General features: G+C 42.9%; 1 protein-coding gene across 1 annotated transcript in view; it reads left to right on the top strand.

The window, feature by feature from the left end:
* Window positions 1-19,362, top strand: part of ITGB2 (integrin subunit beta 2) — a 107,163-nt gene that overhangs the window by 44,935 nt on the left and 42,866 nt on the right. Inside the window, exons 4-10 of the mRNA XM_040357419.1 lie at window positions 2,568-2,751; window positions 5,517-5,687; window positions 5,993-6,234; window positions 9,377-9,532; window positions 12,759-12,854; window positions 13,019-13,108; window positions 15,214-15,354. Coding sequence (XP_040213353.1) covers window positions 2,568-2,751; window positions 5,517-5,687; window positions 5,993-6,234; window positions 9,377-9,532; window positions 12,759-12,854; window positions 13,019-13,108; window positions 15,214-15,354 — 1,080 coding nt within the window. The remainder of the gene's footprint in view (window positions 1-2,567; window positions 2,752-5,516; window positions 5,688-5,992; window positions 6,235-9,376; window positions 9,533-12,758; window positions 12,855-13,018; window positions 13,109-15,213; window positions 15,355-19,362) is intronic.

Below are 19,362 nucleotides of genomic sequence, written 5' to 3'. Positions count from 1 at the left end.
AGGCCGATATATATTCTTCTACATATTTTTGGAAAATGAAAAATCGCAATAAGCGTATATTGATTGGTTTACACAAAAGTTAAAGCTTCTACAGAATAGGGGATTGATTTATGGCATTTTTATTAATATTATTTTTTTACTAGTAATGGTGGCGATCTGTGATATTTATCGTGACTGCGACATTATGGCGGGCACATCTGACACTTTTGACACTATTTTGGGACCATATCAATCAATGCTATAAATAGCCACTGATAACTGTATAAATAACACTGGCAGGGAAGGGTTTTTTTTATGATGTCACAATGTATAGTATAAGATTTCCTATCATCTGTGCCCAGTCTTGCCACAAAGAGTTAATCCAGCTCTGAGCAATCCTCTTATTTTTTCAGAGAGATAAATGGACAAAGAGGAGAAAACTTTTGTCCGTTCTTCCCACTTGCTGTGAATGACAGGTTATTTACATATGTCATGCACTAGCCTGAGACAGGCATTATTTTTTAATTCCCACCCCCACACCTTTTCTGAAGTCATGTGGTTACTTTCCTAGATTTTGACAGGATGTTAGTGATCATAGCAGAATTCAGTGTAAGGAATACACAGGAAAAAATGCATGTTGCCAAAGGGAGTGTAGAGGTGGGCAGGGAGTCTACTGACATCACGACTCTTCCCACCAAGCTCCAGACAACAGACAGAATCTGCAGTTTTTCAGGTCTCATAACAGACAGAGGGGAGACATTTGACAGGTAAGGATACATGCAGGAGGCATTTATATCCCTATTGATCACCACTATGGCAGTAGTTTCAAAAGGATGAGAGTGAGTTTGCATCCACTTTTAGTGTGTCCTAGGGAGTGATTCTAACTGTGGGGGGGATGGGCTACTACTGACATGACAGTGATCACTGCTCCCAATGACAGGGAGCAGTAGATCCCTGTCATGTCACTAGGTAGAACAGGGAAATGCCTTGTTTACATAGGCATCACGCTGTTCTGCATCTGTCTCATGATCGCAGGCCGCCAGCCTTGAGTTTGAGTGACCCGCTGTTGCACAGTGAAAGAACAAGTAGGGAAAGAAAATGTGGCTGTGGTGTAAAGGCTAGAAGAATGTGGCTGTGGTGGGAGATGTGGCTGTAGTAGGAGGGGAAGAAGATGTGGCTGTGGTGAAAGGAGGGGAGAACAATATGGCTGTGATGGGATGGGGGGCAATAATGTAGACGTGGTGGGGGAGGTGAGAAGATGTGACTGGTGAAAGAGGGATGAAGAATGTGGCTGTGCGTGTGGGGAGACAATGTGGCTGTGGTGGGAGAAGGAAAATAATATTGCTGTGGTGGGAGAGGGTAGAAGACTGTGGTGGAAGAGGGGAGAAAATGTGGCTGTGGTGGGAGAGAAAATGTGGCTGTTTGAGAGGCGGAGTTATGTGGCTTTTTTTGGCAGAGGGGAAAAAAATGTGCTTGTGGTGGGGAGAAGGGGAAGAAAGAAGATTTGGCTATGGTGGGAAAGAGGTAGTAATGTGTGTTTTTCTGGAAGAGGGGAGAGGAATGTAGCTTTGGTGGGAGGGGGGCTAGAAGAATGTGACTGGGGGGTGGAGAATGTGACAGGGGTGGGAGGGGGATAGAAGAATGTGACTGGGGGTGAAGAGTTTGGCAGGGGTTGGGGGGGGTAGAAGAACGTGACTGGGGGTGAAGAGTTTGGCAGGGGTTGGGGAGGGGGGCTAGAAGAATGTGACTGGGGGGTGGAGAATGTGACAGGGGTGGGAGGGGGATAGAAGAATGTGACTGGGGGTGAAGAGTTTGGCAGGGGTTGGGGGGGTAGAAGAACGTGACTGGGGGTGAAGAGTTTGGCAGGGGTTGGGGAGGGGGGCTAGAAGAATGTGACTGGGGGGTGGAGAATGTGACAGGGGTGGGAGGGGGATAGAAGAATGTGATTGGGGGTGGAGAATGTGACAGGGGTGGGAGGGGGATAGAAGAATGTGACTGGGGGTGAAGAGTTTGGCAGGGGTTGGGGGAGGGGGGCTAGAAGAATGTGACTGGGGGGTGGAGAATGTGACAGGGGTGGGAGGGGGATAGAAGAATGTGATTGGGGGTGGAGAATGTGACAGGGGTGGGAGGGGGATAGAAGAATGTGATTGGGGGTGGAGAATGTGACAGGGGTGGGAGGGGGATAGAAGAATGTGACTGGGGGTGAAGAGTTTGGCAGGGGTTGGGGAGGGGGGCTAGAAGAACGTGGCTGGGAATGAAGAATGTTGCTGGTGGGGTTGGAGAAAAATGTGGCTGTGGTGAGGAGAATAATGAGGGAAGGGGGGAGAGAGGAATGTGGTTGGGGGAAAATTGTAAATTGCCTTTCAATACAGATTTTCATTAAAATGCAACACTTTCAGAGAAACACGTGTGTGTGTGTATATATATATATATATATATATATATATATATATATATATATATATATATATATATATATATATATATATATATATATATATATATGTGTGTTTTAGTGGAAAATAGTTGCTGTAAGAATTAACTTTTATTACTAAGTTATATTTTACCTGTATTATTTTTATGTTTAGAATTTCACCACTGCAGGCGAGCCAGACTCTGCCCGATGCGACACCGTAAATGTACTAGTTGGGCGGGGCTGTAATGAGACAGATATCACCAATCCTCAAAGTACAGTATTACCTGAACGCTCCCAACCAAAAGATGATAGCGTGCAGCTGACACCAGGGCGGATCAGGCTGCAGTTGCGACCAGGTAAGACTGCATCACACAAAGTAGAGCACAATTTTAATGTGCCTTGGGTAAAACTGTCCTTTCCTATGCTGGGGACTACTTAGCCATGAGCATATTTTTAGGGTTCAGCTGGAGCTGCCTGATTTTCTATTTAGTGTCGGGAATGACACTTTTCAAATGTGAGTGTGGATTTGTGTATGTTAATGTCTTTTTTTTTTTTATAAATAGTTTTATGCAATTAGGATTGTTCTTTTTTGTTTCCACTTGCATTTGGGGAGAATCGCTCTTCGAAGTAATACCATAGTGGTGAACTAATTGAGAAAGACTTGACCCAGTGATTAGGAGGGTCAGCATTTCTGGTGAGTCATCTAGTTTGCATGGTGGAGGGTCACGTCACGTGTGGAGTTTTTTTCACTCTGAATATGCACCAAGAAAATTTTAGTGATATAAGGAAATTTCATCTTTGATTTTTGTGGCAGTTTATTGCACATGACACTTTAAAAGCACTGGGCACCTTGGTTAACAGCTGAACATTATTTGGATGAATACATTTTTTTGTATTTTTTCGTAGCCTTCATCCACGGCCTACACCGCAGCTCCTCCGGTCCTAATGGAGCAACCTGCTCCTCTTCAGACAGCCACTCCTCCCTGCCCGCGCTCTTCACCCGCTCCATGAAGCTCTGGATGAGTGACTGCATGACTGAAGCTCTTGTGCACGCTGAGAGGCCAGCTGACACCCTTTTATAGCCTCTCAGCAGCCTTCCTGGAATGTTCCTCGGGATCCAATTGTACTATCCATGTTCCCCTATTACCATATTTAAAGGGCCAGAACACTGACTACCACCAAACCTATTACCCTAATAAAACCCTGAGTACCATCCCAGCCTGGGGAAGGGGGGTGGCCACAATCCCAAGGAAGTGGGCCCAAAGTTTTGTGCCCACTTTGGCCATGGGATTTTCTTTTACTTTCATTTTAGGATATAATGATAAACGGGATTAATAGAGCAGTTGAATCTCCCTAACGGGGGCACAGGCAGAATTCAAAACTGTTGTAATCTCTCTCCACTCTACCCAAAACTATAAAAGGTTTTGCCTTTAGTTGTACTTTCATCCCGCAACAACATGGACGCCCCCGCCCATTCTGGGTTAATCCATCACCCTCAGCACCAAAGTCAAAAGTCTCGGAGTCATCTTCGACACCTACATGACAATGGATGCACAATTAGGGTCAGTAGTCAGCGGATCGCACCATCTGCTGCGCCTTCTATGCAGACTCACTCCCTTTATCCCAAAACAAGACATAGCAGTCGTGGTGGGGACACTTATCAACTCCAGACTTGACTATGCAAATGCCTTCTATCTTGGACTCCCAAAATACCAAATCACTTGTCTGCAAGTCGTTCAAAATATGGCCGCTCGACTTGTGACTGGGAAAAAAACATGGGAATCAATCTCACCTTCGTTGAGATCCCTTCATTGGTTGCCCGTAAAAGACAGAATCACTTTCAAAGCACTCTGTCTAATACATAAGTGTATTCTGGGAAATGCCCCCCAATATCTATGCGAGAAACTAAAAGCTCACAACACCAATCGCATTCTGCGATCCACTAACCAAAATCTACTCCAGATACCCAAAGCCAGATACAAGTCCAAAGGAGAACGAAGATTTGCGGTCCAAGGACCCAGACTATTGAACGCTCTACCAACCACCATTCGATTGGAGGTAAACCACCTGGCCTTCAGGAGAAAGATCAAGACCCATCTCTTCTGAGGTCCCAGGGAATGGATACCAAGCGCCCAGAGGCGATTCAGTTTGCATGTGTTGCGCTATATAAGTTTCTCACTCACTCAAAGTAGACCTGTCACTGAAAAAGTGAAAAGCTGACAGCACTGAGCAGAATACCTTGTTATAGTCCTAGGCAGGTCTGCTGCGCCCCCTAGTCTAGGTTATCTCTCTGGTGGAGAAAGACTCACAATGCAGAAAGTTGACCTCATAACCCTCAGGTTTTAAAGATTGGATCTTATTGGCACACATAATGGCATGTAAAATTCCTTTGCGACCTCTAGGGATTTTTCATTTACTTTTGCTGGCAGAACTGTTTTATATTGGCTTGCACAGGAAGAAACTAGGAACTTGCACCTCCAGGAACCTTACTGCTAGCCTTGAGGAGGCAGAAGTGCAAACCAGAAATATGTGTACATTGCATCTGGTAACATTCCCTGTTCTCTCTGCAAACCTGGAAGTAGGTGGACTGGCTCCTCCCATATTTCTTAGGCCCTACTTTTTCCATGTTTGGGCCTCCTTAGCCTATCACCTTCAAGTTTTGCTTGGTGGCTCATTCCCTGTGCTTTCAGGAAGACAAGTTTCTTAAACAAAAATGTACAGTGTTTTTTAGATCAACGTGAAAAAGAGATTATGTGCATACTGAATCTTAACATTATAAGGTCATATTTTAAAATGTTTTTTTTTTGTCAAACTTGGCCATTGGGGTCAATAGGAAGCAAAATGCTTGGCTCGCAGTTGCAGTGTTGAATTTAAATACAAAAACCCCTTGGCATTAAAAAAGAAGAAAGCACACATCTAGGAGGTGGCAGGCTTGCCTCCTGAACCCATTGTAGCTGCTGCTATATCCACATGTGAAAGAGCCCTTAAAGTGTACTATATTATTATTGACTGCTTTATGAGAAGAAGTATCTGATCAACATGCACACAGTGTAAAGCCACTGAATTGGGCAAACCCCGTGATTTTTTTTATATCTAAATCGTTTTTTTCTATTATTATCAGGCAAAACTGGTGAATTTGAAGTGAAATTTAGACGGGCAGAAGGCTATCCTGTGGATTTATACTATCTTATGGACCTTTCCTTTTCCATGATTGATGACCTTATAAATGTAAAATCACTTGGAGATAATCTGCTTAATGCCTTAAATAAAATAACAAAGTCTGCCCGAATAGGTAAGAGTTGTGTATGTATTGATTTTTTCTTCTGCATATACTGTATATCAGGTCTCCTAACAGTCACGCTTTAACTGTGGCAGCCCCAATATTAAGGTTTATCAATGGCTTGCTAAAATAGGGCTAAATGTGGGTTGGGGCTTATATAAGCGGGTATTGTGGTATATGACCTTGTTTATGATTGGAAAATATGCTATATGTGACCACTTTAGAGTCAAATGATGTAGCCTTGCTGTATTTATAAGTCTGACCTTTTAATATGTTTTTTCCATTACTTCTGCATATAACTTACTGTTCTTCCTCAGGTTTTGGTTCCTTTGTGGATAAAACTGTACTGCCATTTGTGAGCACACATCCAGAACAGCTAAAGAACCCTTGCCCAGATAAAACTATAGCTTGCCAACCTCCCTTTTCCTTCAAACATATCCTCACTCTTACCCCTGATGGAGATAAGTTTAAAAAGCAGGTTGGAGAGCAGTCCATTTCTGGAAATCTGGATTCACCAGAAGGAGGTCTAGACGCCATGATGCAAGTGGCAGTTTGTGGGGTGAGTAAAATCTGCTATCACAGTTCAGTCAAACATAAAAGCCTGCAAAAATTCAAACTCAATCATGGGTTGTAGCTTTCTTAATATGTAATATATTTAAATGTGGTCGCTAGCGCTACCAAGTGAATAGGATATATGAATGAATACAATAAAAACAAAATAAAATAGAATAATGTTAACCACTTGCTTACTGGGCACATATACCCCCTTCCTTCCCAAGCGAAATTTCATCTTTCGGCATTGTCACGATTTGAATGACAATTGCATGGTCGTGCGACGTGGCTCCCAAACAAAATTGACATCCTTTTTTTTCCCCACAAATAGAGCTTTCTTTTGGTGGTATTTGATCACCTGTGCGGTTTTTATTTTTTGCGCTATAAACAAAAGTATAGCGACAATTTTGAAATAATAAATATCCCATTTAGGCCGATACGTATTCTTCTACATATTTTGGTTAAAAAAAAAAAATCGCAATAAGCGTATAGTGATTGGTTTTGAGCAAACGTTCTAACACCTACAAAATAGGGGATAGAATTATTACTTTTTTTTAATAATTTTTTATTTTTTTACTAGTAATGGCGGCGATCTGCGATTTTTGTCAACGACTGCAATATTACGGCGGACACATCGGACACTTTTGACACATTTTTGGGACCATTAAAATTTATACAGCGAACGGTGCTATAAAAATGCACTGATTACTATATAAATGTGACTGGCAGGGAAGGGGTTAACACTAGGGGCATCAAGGGGTTAAATATGTAGCCTGGGAGTGATTCTAACTGTGGGGGGAGGGGATTGACTGGGGGAGGTGACCGATGGTTGTCCCTATGTACAAGGGACACACCATTGGTCTTCTCTCCCTAACAGGACGTGGAGCTCTGTGTTTACACACAGAGCTCCACGTCCCTGGCTCTGTGACTGCCGATCGCGGGTGCCTGGCGGACATCGCGGCTGCCAGGCACGCGCATCGACACCTGTGTGACGTGGTGGGCGCGCGCGCCCCCCCAGTGGAGCGCTGTCGGAGGCTGTATATTGACGGCCTCCCGACCGATCAGAGCCACCTTGCGGCCGTAAATAGTCGGCTGCAGGATGGGAAGTGGTTAAATAAGGCGGAAAACGCTGCTATATCTAAAAGTGCATATGTGCACAAAAAAAATTGTAAAAACAAATGATAAGCGCGACTTCCTAAGTGAAAGTGAAAGTCTGGCAAAAATACCAGACAAATTAAAATGATAGGGTATGTTTCCAAACAATTCCAAGTCCAAAAGAAAACACAAATAGTCCTTCTAAATGATGTGAAATAAGTGTCACAGTTCTGTAATGTATCAAGACAATTCTTCTCTAGATGACCCTCCTAATGGTTAATGCTCACAGAGCGCTCACCTCACACCAGAGTACACTGAGCCTCTGAAATCTCCCAAACATCCAAGGGAACCACGGCTAGCCGTCTCCCATCCATCCGCAGCTCGAATGTGGCTCCCCAATGGCGATGGTAGTGTCCAAGATAACAGACGTGGGCAAGTCTCCCAATTTGTGAATTAGAGAATAAACAAAAGGCCTGTCACATACCTGAACAGACAGGAACCGTTCAGCAGACTGGACTGGAACTAGATACAGACAGGAAACGTTCAGCAGACTGGACTGGAACTAGGAACAAACAGGAACTGATCAGCAGACTGGATGGTCAGACAGACCGGGTCGGTTATCAGGTGAATAGCGAGGTACAGAGGTGCAGACAGGAGAATAGTCAGAACAGGCCAAGGATCAGGTGCAGGCGGATGGCTGGAAAAGTCACAGGTAAGCCGGGGTCTTTCACAGGTTAAGTCACAGATCAGGTTTCAGGTACACAAACGCTGTAGAGCAGACAGCGGGGATGGTATGTGACAGGCCGGCTTAAATAACAGAGGTGTGCATGCACGGTTGCAGCCACGATCGGGAACCCCAGAGTCTGAGGCTCCTGTTTCTGGCGGGATCTTTATGACAAGGCCTCTCATAGTGTAAAAACGTTAAATAATAAAGATTTATTTAAAGACCAATTTGGCTCGCGTGTTGTAGACACTTCCAGTGTCACTTCCGGTTTTACGATAGAACATCCGGCCCTTATGCGTTACGTCACACCAGGTGACGAAGTTTCAGTACTGTGACACTTATTTCACATCATTTAGAAGGACTATTTCTGTTTTCTTTTGGACTTGGAATTGTTTGGACACATACCTTATCACGTTAGTTTCACTTTCACGTAGGAGGTCACGCTTATCATTATTTGTTTTTACCTTGTTAATATGTAGCTTGAATTTCCATGAATGGAGGCCATACAGCCAGCATCATGTAGCAAGAGGAAGCACAGTGCAGTGTCTTTAATATCTGGCTGCTAGAGGCTTTATAAGATTCAGTTTAATGGTAAATTATATGGATTTTTATGCTTTCAGCACTTAAATATTTCCTAAACTGCGTTTTACTGAACAGACAGAACTTTTAAACAATATTACAGTAGACCAGTAAATAGAGAAGGACACCACTCTCCTTGCCAGCCAGTGTGACACAGAAGTGTGGAGCGACCTCAGCCTACATGTCTCCACCAAGAAACCATGCCCCCCCCAACGTGATTAACGCTTGCCACTGGGGTTTAGTTATAGGGAGGGCGAGTATATCGGCACACCAGGACCCCTTTACTTTTGTGGATCACAAGAGCAGAGTGTCTAGCTTTGAGAGACACTCCAAGTTCATATTGAGGTTGCATTAAACTAGACCAATATCATTTCATGGAAGTTACAAGCAGGCAATTGTGGTTGATATTGTAGGGCTAACTGTTAAAGACCTGAAAGAGGGCTTTCACCAAAAACAATCATGTATTTGTTGATGAAAGTCAGCGAGACAGAATGCATTTAAAATCATACTTACCTTAATTTATTGCTATTAGATCCATTAATCTCACGGTCCTTTGGTGAACTCCTTTGCATTGCTACCCCTATTTTCCTGTTATTTATGAATATCAGGGTTTTATTCCCTTTTGCAGTCTGCAGAACTGACTTTAAATTTTAGCAGCAAGATGAGGAAATCACTCATTAGACAAGATGTTAACTTTGGGACAATCTCAAAATAGCATTTGTAAATGAATGTCCCAATTGTATTTTCACAGGATAAGATTGGGTGGAGGAATGTCACCAGGCTACTGGTGTATGCTACAGATGATGGATTTCATATTGCTGGAGATGGTAAACTTGCAGCTATTCTAACCCCAAATGATGGAACATGTCACCTGGATAACAATAGTTATGAGAAGAGTACTGAGTTTGTAAGTTTTTATTTTATTCTTTAGATATATTCAGTGGCCAAAAATAACTGATACAGGTTATAACCCACCCTTACTCAATCAAAAATGGGGGAAAAAAACAAATTGTTTGCCTTTATTTACATTTTAACCTCCCTGGCGGTATGATTCTTTCAGATTTTTGGTGCTGAAAGTGATACCATTATTTTGCATGGAAATTTGGCGTTTTATATTGTAGCCCTGTAATTCTTAGGAATAACTCACTTAAATCTGTCCAAACAAGAGTCTAGTAGACACCCCGGGTATGATAAAGATTGAAACACAAAATCATAATATAATAAAGAACTATAAATAATTATAACAAATAATAATGTAATTATAATAAAAATTATCCAATAATGTAATCAAATAAAAAACACTGATTTTTATAATATAAAACTGCATGCAGGGCACTGGACAGACCACTAGGGACAAAGGGGATGTGTCATTATTTTATACAGTACTGTAATCTGTAAGATTACAGTATACTGTATCTATACTGTGTTTTTCATTTTTTGAATTTGGCGCCAAACTCCGTCCCCGTGCGTCACGGTGCTCCGCAAATGGCAGCCACCAGGTAAGTAACTTCCCCTGTATCCTGCAATGCGATCCTGAGATTGGCTCTGGGTTACCGCCTTTGGTATGAAAAATTCAACCCCAAGCCAGACTCGGGAATACCGCCAAGGAGGTTAAAGTGATTTAAAAGGCAATTTTTTTATTAAAACAAAAAATAAGTTATACTTACAGTAACTGCCCTGGTATTGCACAGAGCAGACCCTTACCTCCTCTTCTAGAGTCCCACGCTGCCGCTCTCCATTCCTTCTTATGCCCCCATAAAAAGACATATGCTATAGGGACACCCATGTATAGTGCTCCTGAGCCGAGCTGTGTGCAGCCATAGACACACAGTGTGACTTGGTCATGCCCCCTACCCCCCAGCTCCCTCCTCGCAGGATCTGGCTGACAGCAGTGGGAGCTGTAGGTTGTTGTGACACCAGGAAATTAAGGGAGATGAGCTGAAGACGGGACAGTTTTTTATTACTAGTAATGGAGGCACTGCGACATTGCAGGGGACAGATTGGACACTTTTTTGAGACCATTGACATTTATACAGCGATCAGAGCAAAAAATTGCCACTGATGACTGAACAAATGTCACTGACAGGGAAGGGGTTAACACTAGGGTCTGATCAAGGGGTTAAGTGTTCTCCAGGGAAGTGTGCAGCTATAGACACACAGTGTGGCTTGGCCATGCTCCCTCCTCACATGATCTGGCTGACAGCAGACACCTCTGGCAACGCACATGCCCCCTAGAGCTTTTAAAGGGGCTAGCATACACTTACGGCAATTCGCGCTGCTGTGCCCACCTGCCGCAGTATAATGACGGCGGCTGGTCAGCAAACGGTTAAAGTGGTTGTAAACCTCAGATATGAAATATGAGCAAAGCATATCCCTCTATAGTGTGTGCTTGTCTCAATTAGGAGCACTAGATGTCACTTTTGTCTGCTACTTCGTTCCTCTGCTATCAGCATGAATAATATCTGACAAGTTTTCCTGACACCAAGAGAAAAATGGTGACATGAGAGGGACCTCCAGCTGATTGACAGCCTCAGCTCTGTTCCTGTGTGCTGTGTGGAGGCTGGTGTGTGTCTTCCCTCCAATCGGCTCTTAGAGATCTCCTTACTAAGCTCTGCAAAGTGTAACTTCAGCTCTCTGACCCCTTTTTTTGTGACAACGCTGACAAGCTTTCAAATTCAGCACTTTGAACGGATTTAGAGAAGACTGCAGATAGACAGATGCAACTTCTGTAGGAGGATTTGTTTCATCTCTGTGCATCACCCGAGGCCACATCACTGGGTATATGTAACGGTTTACTTAATGTGTTCTTTAACCACTTCCCTACTGCACGCCGTCATATGACATTGTTGATTTTGTGCAGGGATATCTGAATGATGCCTGCAGCTACAGGCATCATTCAGATATCATTCTTTCCAGCCGGCGATTCTGAGCACCATAAGAATGATCATAGTGGCAGTTCCACTGCTTGATTGTTCTTATAGGCGACAGGAGGGGACACCCCCCTCCCGCCGCCATCAGGTGCTTCTCCGGGCTCTTCCGTGCCATTGGGGACCCAGAGAAAGAATCGTCCAGCGCCGGATGACAATCATAGACACCTCTGGTGACCAGATGGGCACCAGTCATCTCTATGACCGTCGGAGGCCCAGGCGCAATATTATGACTGAGGTAAACAGTGCTGACCCCCAAAAGAAAATATACTGTGATCATACAATAGTTACCTGATGATACACTGTGATCATACAATAGTTACATGATGATACATGTAGTAGTAGTGTCAGGCAGCCTGCGGCTGGGGGGATGGTAGTAGTGCCATGCCGCCGGAGGGTGGTTGTTTGCCGCCCCCTAAGGCTGCATTCACATCTGAGCGACAGCCGCGTTCGCGTGTAGCGGCGTATTTTGCCGCGAGTACAAAACTTTCACTTTTTTTTTTTTTTTTCTCAAAGTCTTCCCATTGCTGTCAATGGGAAAACGCCTATGTCGCCTGAAAAAAAGGGTCCGGGACTTTTTTTCAGGCGACAGGCGTTCGGTGTCTATGAGATGTGAACCATCTCCATAGACAGCAATGGGAATTCTCCCCTCGAGCGACAGAAGCGTCCGGCGTCGGGCGTTTTGTCGCTCAGGTGTGAATGGGGTCTAAAAGAAAAACTCACCAGCTGCCACTTGATCACACATGCTTTACTTTATGTGTGATGTGTGTTAACGCACTCACAACAATGCGTGCTATATGTGCAACTGCCCATGTGGTGTACTGCAGGCTGATAATAGTGCAAGTATTTTTTGCTGTGCACTGAGGCAGTGTATGGAATTGTATGCATACGTGTTAGGAGGCCCTTAAGGATGTACAGTATGTGATAATATTTTTCTAATCAGAACTCGGTTGTATTCCTTGTGAAAATTGTCCCATCCATGGGCAACCATGGTTTCCATGGGGAACCATCTTAATTAGTAATGTGGGCACCAGTTCATTTGCCACCAGTATATTTTTGCACTGTGTTAGCACCTGGTAGAAACATGTAAACACTGGTATTTAAATTGTTTTAAAGCAAATACATTTAGCTGACTGTGTGATTTACTTAATTTTTGTTAACATATTTAATAAACGTATTTTAAACTGTTTTTGTACTTTGTAACAGGATTACCCTTCAGTTGGACAGCTAGCCCAGATGCTTTCGAGGAATAACATACAGGTTGTGTTTGCAGTCACTTCCAATATGGTTAAAACATATGAGGTAAGGGACATGTGATAAATGAACATGGCTAAACTGAACATAGCTGCACAACTTCAGCTGCCACAATTGTGGGTCACAGAGGCTGTGCAAATGCATTTGCCTGCATCATAATACGCAGCGCAGACATCTTTTTTTTACTCCTATTTCCCTGTGTTTTTTTATAGGCTCTCAGTAGGCTAATTCCCAAATCGGTGGTTGGTATACTATCTCCTGATTCAAGTAATGTTATCCAGCTAATTACAGAGGCTTACCAGGTAAAATGCCTATTTCTATAAATGAGACGTGCATGTGAAGTCTGCAGGGCTTTAATTTGCTCAGCTTCAGATATGTATTCCAAAATATATATGCAAAGTTTACCTTTGCTTGGCAGATCTATTCAGTTGTGGATGGTAAATCACGACACACACTGATAAACTTATTTGATCAGATTGTTAGTATAACATATTTTTCATGTTTTTTTTGTGGCCAGAAATTAAGATGACAGCAACATTTTTACTGGTCTGCAATCATTAAAAATACATTTTGACATTGCACTTGCTTATATTACTGTTGATGTTCTTGCTGTAAAACCAAATGTCACCCTGCATCCAGCATTGTTATTAGAACAATGATGAAAAGCTGAATTAGAGACGATATTAATTAATAAAATCATGAGCAAGCCTCTTGATATAGTTTTTTTTTCTGAAGTGGTTTTAAAAAAAAAAAAAAGAACCTGGAGAGAGGGCAATTTAAACAATTTAAACATAAAAAATAAATAACAGGAGCTGTGACTGTCCACCACAGTTCACATGTATCCAGCAGTTAACTATGGTTAGGGACAGATGAGTCCTGGATGCAATCTGTATCAATGTCTGGTCATTTGTCCTCTAACCACAGGTAACCACTTGATGTGCGGACACATGAGAACAGTGGCGGACAGCCATGACTCCTGTGAGCCTGCCTTTGCTTTGAACAGGCAACAGCTGTTTGCGCACACCCATAGCTCCCAAATGTCCTGATTTTGAGGGACTGTCCCTGATTTGGAGCAATGTCCCTCTATCCGTCTTTCCCCCTCATTTGTCCCTCATTTTGGTCTGATATATAAAGTTGTATATAAAATTCACTTTTTAGCTATCAAAAAGTGTTTTTCAGTGCTAAACATTTCCTCCAAATTATAAATCGCTGCATTTGTAAATGGTAAAAGGCAATATAAAGGAATAGTAGTGTTTAAAAAAAAGTCCCTTGTGGATTTAATTAACCTTTTTTTTGGTTAATTATTCTTTAAGGGGGTGTGGCAGGGGGTGTGTCCTATGCCTACATACATTTGCTAGTAGGTGTCCCTCATTCCCATTTCAAAATGTTGGGAGGTATGCACACCTGTGATTCCCGCTGCAGGTATCTGCTGTTTGGCTTATTTGCTAATGTGAATGAGGCCTTAGAAGTTTGATTAAAAATAACAACAGTAATCTAACTTTCTGTAAAAAATAAAATAAAGTAATCTAAAATCATAAAAAAAAAAACTGTACTGTATATACAGGGCTAGATTCAGGTAGATTTGCGTATTGTTATGGCGGCGCAGCGTATCGTATTTACGCTACGCCGCCGTAAGTCAGAGAGGCAAGTGCTGTATTCACAAAGCACTTGCCTCCTAAGTTACGGCGGCGTAGCGTAAATGGGGCCGGCGTAAGCACGCCTAATTCAAATGAGGATGAGGGGGCGTGTTTTATATTAATTATTGGTGACCCGACGTGATTGACGTTTTTCCCTGAACGACCCATGCACCGCAAGGACGTTATTGGTTTCGACGTGAACATAAATTACGTCCAGCCCCATTCACGGACGAGTTACGCAAACGACGTAAAATTTTCAAATTTCGATGCGGGAACGACGGCCATACTTAACATTGCGTACGCCTCCTAATAGCAGGAGTAACCTTACGCCAGAAAAGCCTAATGTAAACGACATAAAAAAATTGGGCCGGGCGTACGTACGCTTGGGAATCGGCGTATCTACCTAATTGGCATATTCCTCGCGTAAATCGACGGAAGCGCCACCTAGCGGCCAGCGTAAAATTGCAACTAAGATACGACGGCGTAAGAGACTTACGCCAGTCGGATCTTAGTCAAATCTATGCGTAACTGCATAATTCTAAGAATCAGGCGCATAGATATGATGGCACAAATCAGAGATACGACGGCGTATCTGGAGATACGCCGTCGTATCTCCTTACTGAATCTAGCCCATAGGGTTTGCCTATAGGTGTTAGCAGCAGAACAATAACAAGATAATAAAAACATGAAGCGCAGTTAGGGCCAAGTATATTAGTGTAGATTTTATATAGTAATTCTTTAATGAATAACCTGTGTTCAATTTAATGCAGAATTTGTCATCTGAAGTTATTCTGGATCATGGAGTCACACCTGACTCCTTGGATATTTTGTATGATTCACATTGCTCCAATGGTGTCACCAATAAAGACCAATTGAAAGGAGAATGCAGCAATGTCAAGATCAATGAGGAGGTAAGCAATAAGCAATAGATCCTATCGAAAACAAGGTAAAGAATTTGTAAATATACACTTGTTTTCAACATTTCTTTAAAGGGGTTGTAAAGGTTTGTCTTTTATTTTCTAAATTGGTTCCTTTAAGCTTGTGCATTGTTGGTTCACTTACCTTTTCCTTCCATTTCCCTTCTAAATGTTTTTCTTTGTTTGAATTTCTCACTTCCTGTTTCTCCTCAGTAAGCTTTCCACCATCATCCGAGTGGTGGAAAGTCATTTAGAACAGCTTACTGAACACCTTACTGAGGAGGAACAGGAAGTGAGAGATTCAGAAAAAGAAAACAAAGAAAAAAAACATTTAGAAGGGAAATCGAAGGAAAGGGTAAGTGAACCAACAATGCACTAGCTTAAAGTAACCTATTTATAAAAATTTTTTTTTTTAAAGTCAATAGCTACAAACACTGTAGCTGCTGACTTTTAATAAGCACACTTACCTGTCCAGGGTGCCCGCAATGTCGGCCTGTCCGAGGACGATCCGTCCATCGGATCTCGGTGCCGCCATTCGAAGTAAGGGAAACAGGCAGTGGAGCCTTGCGTTTCCTACTGCGCATGCGCGAGTCGTGCAACGCTTTGTGAATGGACACACACAGGTCCCAGAAGCTAATGCAAGAGGAGAAGAATGAAGACTACCGCGGAATAGGAAGTGGCAGATTAGGACGATCTGCCTAGCAACAGCCATTTCTGGTAAGTATTTTTTGTAGCCTTTTTGTCAATTTTTTTTTTTAGGGTAGACCTCCGCTTTAATAACGACATCAAACTTTACTTGTACTATTTTGTTCCACTATATGTTAGGCTGGCCATACATTATACAATTTTCTTATTCGATTTCCTTTAGATTTACCTTCAGTTATGTTTTTAAAAGCAGGCTACACATTATACAATTTCCTTTAAATCTACTTCATGTATGTAATTCAGGGGCCTGCCTGTTTGCATACAATTTGAAAGTGTTTAGGTTTGACCTCATATTATATGGTTTTGGCAGTGGAGGCTGGTGCTCCATTTTTTTTTTGGGGGAGGGGTGGTGGGTTTCACCGAACAACCGACCGATGGAATGGGGGGGTGGGGTGGCGGGTGTTTGCCACCCCCCCTCACTCGCTCGTTCATCCACCCACCAGCCCCACACTTACTCTATCTAGGTCACAGGCAGCTTTGGCTCCTTCCTGCGTCTCCTCCTCTTCTGCGGCTTCACCCTGCGTCTCCTCCTCCTTGACAACCAATGTGATCGCTTCTCCTATCGGCACAAAGATCTGCGCCCCGAGCCCACACTTTTTTTTTTAAGCCAATTAGAGCATTACACTTATTGCGATTTTTTTTACCAAAAACATGTAGAAGAATACATATCGGCGTAAACTGCGAAAGAAATTAGTTTTTTATATATTTTTGGGGATATTTATTATAGCAAATAGTAAAAAATATTGCTTTTTTTTTCAAAATTGTCGCTCTCTTTTTGTTTATTGAGCAAAAAATAAAAACCGTAGAGGTGATCAAATACCACCAAAAGAAAGCCGTATTTGTGGGAAAAAAAGGACATCAATTTTGTTTGGATACCACGTCGCACGAACGCGCAATTGTGAGTTAAACCAATGCAGTGCCGAATCGCAAAAAGTGCTCTGGTCAGGAAGGGGGTAAATTCTTCCGTGGTTAAAGTGATACTAAACACACAGGGGCAGATTCACAGACAAATGGACAGGCGCAGCGTATCAGAGATACGCTACGCCGCCGTACCTTACCTGGCGTGCCTTCAAATCCACAAAGATTTCGCGCCGTAAGTTACGGCGGCGTAGTGTATTTCTGGCGGGGGAATTCAAATTGGCGGGTAGGGGGCGGGCGTCCCCGCGCCGAATGAACTGCGCATGCGTTGTCCAGAAATTTCCCGCCGTGCTTTGCGCGAAATGACGTTGCGACAACGTCATTTTTTGAACTTAGACGTGAGTTACGTCCATCCCTATTCACAGACGACTTACGCAAAAAAAAAAAATTAAAATTTAGACGTGGGAATGACGGCCATACTTTAACATGGCAAGTCTATCTATACGCCGCAAAATACCAGCTTTAACTATACGCCGGAAAAAGCCGAATACAGACGACGTTAGAAAATGCGACGGCCGCGCGTACGTTCGTGGATCGTCGTAAATCCCTAATTTGCATACCTGATGCGGAAAATGACGCAAACTCCACCCAGCGGGCGCCGAAGTATTGCACCTGCGATCCGAAGGCGTACGAAGCCGTACGCCTGTCGGATCGAACCCAGAAGCCGTCGTATCTTGGTTTGAGGATTCAAACTAAAGATACGACGTGGGAAATTTGAAAGTACGCCGGCGTATCAGTAGATACGCCGGCGTACTTGCTCTGTGAATCTGGCCCACACTGTTTAATTTACTTTGTCCCTTTCTATTTCTTTGTGGATGATGGCACTGTAATAATTTTAATGGAAAAAAAAAAACCCTAGTACCTTTTTTCCAATTAATATACAGCTGTCACATGACCCAGCTCATTCCTAGCCTATCTGCAGGAAGACATAAGCAGTAGGTGCTTCTAGTCCTCTGCTACTCATCACATGTTCAAAATAAAAAATACAAATAAAACAGCCTTTGGCCTTACAGAGCAAAAATAAATAGTTAATATCAGTAAACTGTTTTTAATTGTCAGACAAATATATATTTGAAATCAAATCTTTATTATTTTTGTCTATTGATGTATAAGGGGATTTCTGCCAGTAACAGTGTCACACTCCTCCAGTCTGTGTCTTAGAATAAGACAGAGGTGAAGCCTCCGTCAATCTACATATAATATCCCCCCCCCTCCCTATTGTGTTTAGCTCGTTAGTGGGCATGGAGGAGGAGGGAAGATGTTTATATGCCACATGTGTTACTTTATAGTCACATGGGCTGCTCAGATGTGAAAGGGAGGAAATGCTCAGCATAGAAACTCACTGAAAACTGAGCAGTGCTGCCAGCACTGCTCTGAAAAATCCCTAGCTGAATTGGGGACATGGAAAGAAGGGGGAGATAGAGAACAGTTGGAACAAACTGTTTTTTTTTTGCAGAATACAGTGAGTGAGTATAAAAAGCATGTAAAATAATGTTAATTAAGTCAACAAAATTAAAGTGTAAGTCCTCCCTAACACTAAAATTAATGCATCTACAGACATCAATCATCTAACACTAACCTATCTAAACCCTGTAAAGAAGAAATCAGTATAAATACCTTTTTTGAAGCCGTTCTGATGTGGTCTCCAGCGGCAGAAGCTCTGCAGAAGACACAGCCAACAATGGCTGTGAAATGAATGGGGAGTGACGTCACCCATAGAGTTACGATAGGGCTTCCGTTGTCGACTGTGTTCTCTGCACCCACCCCGAAAACAAAGCCGCCGCTGACAGCTAAGCGTGGGATCGTGTTGGATCGGCTTCAAAAAAAATATGTATACTGATTTCTTCTTTACAGGGCTAGATAGGTTTGTGTTAGATTGTGGATGCAGGGATTTTAGTGTTAAGATGGACTTCTACTTTAACATTATTCATATGACTTTTTTTGTTGTTTATTTTTTACAGTTTATTTATTACAACTCAAATAATTAAAAAATGTCTGTTAACCTTAAAGCCAGAAAAAAAAGCTATGGAAAAGTGCTGTAAAAATCTGGTGTTCTGCACCTCTTAGGCCTCGTACACACGAGGGGATCTCCGCTGAGATTCCTCCTCCGGATTTGGATCCGATGGCTTGTACTGAGTACAAGCCATCGGATCAAAATCCGCGCGGAAGTCATCCGCGGTGACGTGTCGCGCCGTCGCCGCGATGATGACGCCGCGACGTGCTCGACGCTGGAAGGTAAGTACTTCCACGCATGCGTCGAATCATTACGACGCATGCGAGGGAGGGGAGCGGACGGATTGATCCGGTGAGTCTGTACAGACCACCGGATCAATCCGCTGGACCCGATTCAAGCGGATAAATTTATTAGCATGCTAAGAA

The sequence above is a fragment of the Rana temporaria genome, chromosome 6, assembly GCF_905171775.1.
Source record: "Rana temporaria chromosome 6, aRanTem1.1, whole genome shotgun sequence".
Classification (NCBI taxonomy): Eukaryota; Metazoa; Chordata; class Amphibia; order Anura; family Ranidae; genus Rana; species Rana temporaria.
This window is presented reverse-complemented; position numbering and strand designations above follow the sequence as displayed.